This window comes from Priapulus caudatus, unplaced genomic scaffold, assembly GCF_000485595.1.
Source record: "Priapulus caudatus unplaced genomic scaffold, Priapulus_caudatus-5.0.1 Scaffold125, whole genome shotgun sequence".
NCBI lineage: Eukaryota > Metazoa > Priapulida > Priapulimorpha > Priapulimorphida > Priapulidae > Priapulus > Priapulus caudatus.
Genome location: NW_014577186.1, coordinates 153240 through 160621, shown reverse-complemented (window position 1 = coordinate 160621; position 7382 = coordinate 153240). Strand labels below are relative to the sequence as shown.

The 7382-nt window shown below is 46.3% G+C and overlaps 2 protein-coding genes across 2 annotated transcripts in view; both read left to right on the top strand.

The window, feature by feature from the left end:
* The first annotated feature begins 1144 nt into the window (after positions 1–1144).
* On the top strand, positions 1145–2521 carry LOC106805712. Its single transcript, XM_014807415.1, has one exon. The coding sequence runs from the start codon at positions 1145–1147 to the stop codon at positions 2519–2521; it is 1377 nt and encodes a 458-aa protein (XP_014662901.1).
* A 4470-nt stretch (positions 2522–6991) lies between these two features.
* The window catches only part of LOC106805727 (cdc42 homolog), an 11280-nt gene continuing 10889 nt past the window's right edge, over positions 6992–7382 (top strand). The window contains exon 1 of the mRNA XM_014807429.1: positions 6992–7041. The gene's annotated coding sequence lies outside the window, so the exon portion shown is untranslated. The remainder of the gene's footprint in view (positions 7042–7382) is intronic.

Here is a 7382-nt window from a genome sequence, read left to right as displayed (position 1 = left end):
AAGAAGAGTCGGATACAGCCGGGCAGAACGATGAAATATCTGCCTATCCTAACGACGTGGAAAAGCAGTGCACACGCATGGGGGACGACTCCCGCCCGACAATGCCACGTCATAGCAGCACACCTAGAAAGGAACGGAAGGCGCCAACATTTCGGAAAGGAGACGGAACTGCTTTAAAACAGTTCCTGGGTAAATTTGTCATGACGGCTACCTACAACAACTGGACAGAAGAGACATGGGGCATAGAGCTAGGATTATGTCTGGAAGCCGAAGCATTGGAAGCCATGATTGAAATGCCTCGATCACAGCAAACCAGCTATACGCAGATTATTTCTTGCCTGCAACGAAGATTCAATCTCGCAGAGCGGAAGCACGTACATCGAAGCGAGTTACGCAACAGGAACCGGAGAGGGGAAGAAACTCCTGAAGAATACGGAGCCGTTGTGCGACAGCTGTTTAATCGCGCATACCCGGGAATGATCGGTCATCAATTTGAGGAGATCCTGCTCGATAAGTACCTGAAAGGTCTGGGAGATACGGAGATTCAGCGCTATGTACTCCTTCAACAACCGACAACAATGGATGAGGCTATCACCCGAGTAGCCCAGTTCGAAGCAGTAACGAGAGAAACTGTACATAGCAGGAAGCCACCACCAGACAAGAGTTATCATGTACGAGCTGTGGTACAGCCAACAGATCAAACATCAAGCCTACTTAACCAACTGCGAGATGAGGTATGGCATCTAAAGCAAGAAATAGGGAAGATGAGGGGTGAAACCGAGAGTCAGGAGAGACTGCGTGAAAACAGTGGTTGGAGAAAGGGTCAAGGGTCAGGTCAAGGCACACCATACCTACCTATAAGAGGAATGGCAAGGTTACCGCAGGACATGGCGCCAATGAGAAACATTGAGTGTTATTACTGCAGAAGGAACGGACATATGCAGAGTGCCTGTCCGCAGAGACTGCATGACAACAATATAAAGAAATCCACACTACCAAATGCCACAAGAATGCGAGATCAACAATCATTAAACTAGGAAGGACCAGGTATAGGGTCGGTGACCTGGTCCATCACACGGCGGAGAGAGGTAAAACACGACTTACTCACTTCAATTTCGATAAAATAGATAAAAGATCTGGAGATATGGAAACTGACGGCGAACAACTGGAGAAGCAGCTTAAAGAAAATAAAAGTAAGAAATTAATCACAACAGAACAGGAGCGGATGCCAGCACTCTCAACAGCATCCATACAGTTGCATCCTACATGGAGGGTGCCAGTAAAGATGCAGAGATACGAAATGAGATTCCTCGTAGATAGTGTATCAAGTGCTACGCTATTAAATACAGATCAATTTAATAAAATTAAGGCACATCCAAAGCAGCAATTGAGTGTTGGAAAGAGTGGCCTAAAGCTGGCAAATGGAGATCTGCTGGAAATCACTGGAGAAACTGAAGTTCACCTCGAAATCGCCGAGCGAATCTACAAGAAAAAGGTAATGGTTGCACAGTTAGGAGATCTGGATGAGATATTAGGGCTTGATTTTCTTGTCCCAAACAATGCAATTTTCAACATGGCTTCGGGGATGCTGTCATTGAATGGGCAAGACATCCAAGGATGCTGGATAGGTGGAGAGGGTGGTCGACCTGTCTACGTAGAAGAAACTACCAAGATACTGCCAGGAATCGACTCTAGCGTTCCTGGATGGACATACGCGGATGCGAATGTATCCACAGCCAAGAACGTAAGACTGATACCTAGCATAGAATTTAAGAAGCTGGAGTCTCGGGGAATTCAGCTGAAGGAGACTGTGCTACCACGAGAAGTGATGAAAGTACCCCTCGTCATCAGCCACGCAGGGGAAAGGCCTGTCCTGCTGGTGGAGGATCAACAAGTGGGTCAACTGAAGCCCATCGAGGAGGAAGCGACGATGCAGGGACAGGAGAGGGTAAACGCTCTGAATGCAATAGCACCCGGACAGCTTGAGGATCACCTAAGAAATTTACTGGACAGAGCAGATGCGAGGCTGGAGTTAGAGAAACGAAGCCGAGTCACTAAAACGCTGTATGACTATCGAGATATATTTGCTGGACCAGGAGATGGCCTAGGAAGAACGAGTATCGTTAAGCATAAGATCGATACTGGACATGCCAGAACGATCAAGCAACCACCGCGCCGAGTTCATTTCCATAGGCAGGCAGACATGAATAATGAAATAGAGGAGAGGCTAAAGAAAGGAGTCATTGAACTTGGCAATGAACCATGGGCTTCCCCGGTTGTATTAGTGACTAAAAAGGACAGAGAAGTTAGATTCTGTGTTGACTATAGAAAAGTTAATCAGGTAATACGAAAAGATGCATTCCCACTATCCAGGATGGACAACCTGCTGGATGCCTTAAGCGGAGCCTACTGGTTTGCAACATTAGACCTAGCAGCTGGCTACTGGCAAGTAGAAATGGATGAAGAGTCCAAGGATATCACGGGGTTCTCCACAAAGGACGATTTGTGGCATTTTGTGTAATGCCAATTGGATTATGAAATGCGCCTGCGACCTTTGAGCGACTCATGGAATCAGTGCTACGTGGGTTGCTAAGCAGAATATGCTTGGTTTACCTTGACGATATAATCATTTTTGGAAAAACGTTCGAAGAAACTCTCACAAACCTGGAAAAGGTTTTTGACCGATTGAGAGCAGCAAACCTGAAACTGAAGCCGGCAAAATGTCACTTGTTTCAGACCAGTGTCAATTTCCTAGGACATGTGGTGTCAGCAGAAGGACTGCGATGCGACCCAGCAAAGATCGAGGCAGTAACCAACTGGCAGGCGCCACAGTCAGTTGGTGAAATGCGAAGCTTTCTGGGACTCGCTTCCTACTACAGGAGATTTATTCGCGGATTCTCCACCATTGCAGCTCCACTGTCGGCACTAACGAAGAAAGGAGTTACCTTCAAATGGGGAGAGGAGGAGGAACAAGCGTTCAGCGAACTCAAGCAGTTGCTAACATCAGCACCGATATTGGCGTATCCGACGACGGAGGACAAGTTTATACTGGATACAGATGCGAGCAATACAGGCTTGGGAGCTGTATTGTCTCAGATGCAAGACGGCGAAGAAAAAGTGGTTGCATACGCCAGTCGAACGCTGAACCACTCACAGAGACGCTACTGTACAACAAAGAAAGAGCTGTTAGCAATAGTGGTGTTCGTCAAGCAGTACCACCATTATCTATGGGGACGACCCTTCAAGATAAGGACAGATCATGCCTCATTAACCTGGCTAATAAATTTTAAACAACCCGAAGGAATGGTAGCACGCTGGATTGCTATGCTGGATACATACGACTTCGTGATTGAGCACAGGAGGGGGCAGCATCATCGGAATGCGGATGCATTATCCCGTATGAGGGTAGGCAAATGCCCTAGAGAAATTGCCTAGAGAAATAACAGACATGGGATTGCAGAGAAGACCGTACCATTGGCGACAGAGATACGAACAGGCGAGGAGGAGACGACCGTGCCGGAAGAAGAAGACGAGGAAGACGAGGTAAAGAGTAGAGATGAACCACCCAGCCGTAATGGGAGGACTGATGATTCTTCATGGAAGGATGAAGAGAAACATGGCCGCGTTTTGGTCATGATCGATGGGAATCAGGGGCGAGAGGATCGTACAGAAAACCCTGAGGTTGAGGGAGAGGACCATGGTATATGGCACCCCAATAACATTAAGAGATTACAGGACAAGGATCCTGTTATCGTCTTCTTCAAGAAACGAATAGAAACGGCGTCAAATAGGCCTAAATTTTCTGAGATCGCAGGAATGGGAGCGGAAGCAAAAGCCTACTGGGAGCAAAGGCACCAACTGGAGGTACATGAAGGACGATTGTATCGGCGGTGGGAGACACCGGTGACACCAACCCATCGAATCCGTCAGCTGATAATACCTGCAGGATTGAGGAAGGAGATATTTCAACAATTGCATTATCATCGAACGGGAGGACATCAAGGTGAAAAACAAAGCAGGGCTAGTATTCAGAAAGAGATTCTACTGGCCTGAGTACAGAAATGACATAGAACACCAGTGTAAATACTGTGGTACATGTGCACGACGACGACACGGTAAAGGACTGAAGAGAGCACGACTGAAACAGTGACAAATAATGGTAACAATGGAAAGAAAGCAGAGAAGAAGAACGACTATCACACGACGAGGGAAGGTAAATCGTATCCGAGGGCGGATACTAAGAGAAGTTGGAACTTGGGAGGAGTTGTAGAGATTTCAAGGGGGGTACTGAAGAGTTGTGGAGATTTCAGGGTGGATGACGTCATACAACCAGAAACCGGCCACCGCAACAGAGGTAGAAAGTTTTTCCCCAGCAACACAAACAAGCGAGGGGGAAGGGGGTCCCATGGCTACCAGATGCGGGAGATCAGGGAGTTGCGGAATCACGTACACGCGCAGGGAGAGAGAGCGGCGCCGGCCGAGCACGTGGCAGACAGGGGGGGTGTGGCGCTCGGACATACACTGGACTAAGTGGGGTTGCATCACTTGTACACGTGTTAAGCGAGGGGGGACATCGGCGAGGCACCCGAGACACGGGACAGGGAGGTACTGCCAGGTTCCTACGTCATCGCAGGCCCCTATATAAGCAGCCAAGTTCCAATGGTAAAATCAGTCAGTCTTCGGACGGCCACGAACGAACGAACGAACGAGCGAACGAACGAACGAACGAACGAACGAACGAACGAACGAACGAACGAACGAACGAACGAACGAACGAACGAACGAACGAACAAACAAACGAACGAACGAACGAACGAACGAACGAACGAACGAACAATCACGCTCAAGCCAGAGCGCACACACACCGTCGGAGGGAGAGCCTCGCACAAGCAGGACGACGCCCGAGAAGGTATATCCTATACTAAGGGAGGGGCGCGGAGCTATAGCCTACACACGACGGGGAGACACTGCCCACCCACGAACTCGCGCCGAGCCGCGGAACACACGACTGGGAGAGACAGAGACGGCTACAATATTAACCCATAGAATAGCTAAGAGAAGTTAAACGTGTAATCACCTAACGAGGTAACGTAAACGTGACACGAGCAATATATATTATTATATATCTATACGCTATATTTGAGATACGTACAGTGAACGTTATTTCTGTTATTCGTATGTGATGAATAAAACCATCAGTTGTATAAAGACTATCTAAAGACTTGCGTTCCTTTCACTCTGGGTTTTCCTGCTACTGCATCACCGTCCTACCTTCGCGGTAGGAGCGAAAAATGATCCAAAAACAAATAAATTCCACGTGCTAACCACAGCGCGTGAGAAAATCCAGTGTGGTCACTACACTAGAACGCTCTCCTAATTATAAGCACAGGTCTACTAATAATAATTTATTACATAAATCTATGCTGAGATCCCCGTAACCATATTAAATTCGTATTCATCACAAAATATAACTCCTCCAGTGAGATATTGCGCATGCGCTAACACACTAACGTAGCCAGGTTGTGTACTGACTGGTATATGCAGCGGGCACCTTACATGCATGGACTTCTGCTTATTTCTTAAGTGAGAACTACCGACCGAATCTTATCATATAAATCTATGCTAGAATACCTAGCTCCTCTTTATTTTATATGCATTATTTTTGCAAAATATTATTATTTTCGAGAGAGCTATTCTTGTTATTCTTACTTCTCTTTATTCTTGTTGTTTGTGCACAGCGGCGTACGTGCGGTATACCAACTTGTGTGTTGCAGAGGAGCATTTGAACGGCATTTACAGAAAATTATTGGCAATATTGGGGGAAGGAAATTATAGAAACATTAAGACCTTGGTAGTTAATTCATATCGTGTTTTACTATTGAGACGTTCCAAGTACCTGTGGCTAATAATTTTTTTTAAACTTTTTTTTTAAAATGATGTGCAGGCACGTACCTTTTTTCCTAAAGGCAGCTACGCGCCTGGCATATAACTCACATGGACTGTGAGCGTTTCAATAAAATATAATGCTAAATAATCTATTTACTACCAAAGTCTTAATGTTTCTCTACTTTCTTTCACCTATTATTGCCGACAATTTCCTGTAAATGCCGTCCAATGGCTCATCTGCAATACACTCTAGCCGCCGCACGCTAGCTGCTGCACACGGACACATAAATATATAGCTATATATTTATATAGCTATATATGCATATATATATATATATGCATATATATATATATACAGGCCCGTAGGCCGGGGGGGGTTCGGGCGGGTTCGAGGTAACGGAACCCCCCCCCAAGCAAAAAAAGAATTTCACCTCAGGGGCGCTTCATTTTAGTGTATATAATTGCAAAATCTTCCATCGTGCGGGAGGGTGAACAGTGACGGAGGGTGAAACAGTGAACACCCCCTCCACACCTCCACCCCGCTCGGTCGGTTGCTCCCTCGCCTGGTCGCTTCGCCGCCTGAGCAGGGCGTGTACAGGGGGGGTCGAGGGAGTCCGGACCCCCCCCCTTGCTCGCGCAGAAAACGGCATCTGAGGGGGGTGTAATTTAAAAATTTTCTGGCGGAGGCCCCCAGACCCCCCCTTCGCGTGCTCATAAAATTTCGATTACGGTTAGACCCCCCTGATACAAATCCTGTACACGCCCGCCTGCCGTGCAAATTGCCAACATTGAAAACGAACGACCCTCCCCCCCCAATATAAAGCTGGCTACGGGCCTGTATATATGATATTATAGGTATATATTTATGTGTCAGTGTGCAGCTGCAGCTAGCGTGCGGCGGCGCAGAGTTTGTATTGCAGATGGCATTTGGACGGCATTTACAGGAAATTGTCGGCATATAAGTGAAAGAGAGTAGAAAAACATTTAAGATTTTAGTAGTAAATAGATTTCGTATTTATTTGCATTATATTTTTTAAAAACGCTCCAAGTGGCCTGTGTTCATGATCATAAAATCGTCAACGGGATAAGCGTTTCGTTTTTGGTATAGATGGCGCCACGTTATTCGATTCCGGTGTAGAAACTTGCATTTGATAGGTAAGTTGTTTGTTTTTAAATTCGGATATAAAAACATGCAATTAAATACATAAAGGCTTATTGATTATGCAATTTTAACGGACGGTAGAGTAACTGGCCACCTTGTGTAGTTAATAAGTACATTACCTTATAGCGAAACGCGTATTAGTTTGTCCAATTATCACTGCTGGTTACTAAGAAATGTCTAATTGAAATCCGCAGTCCAAGAAATCAGTTGACTGACTTGTTTACAGTTTCGAAACCGCATACGGCGAAACGGGTGTGATACAGATTTATAGTGCACCGGACATTTCGCACGCATGCTCGGCCCGTACGCAATGCTAGGCGATAGTGCGAGTAAC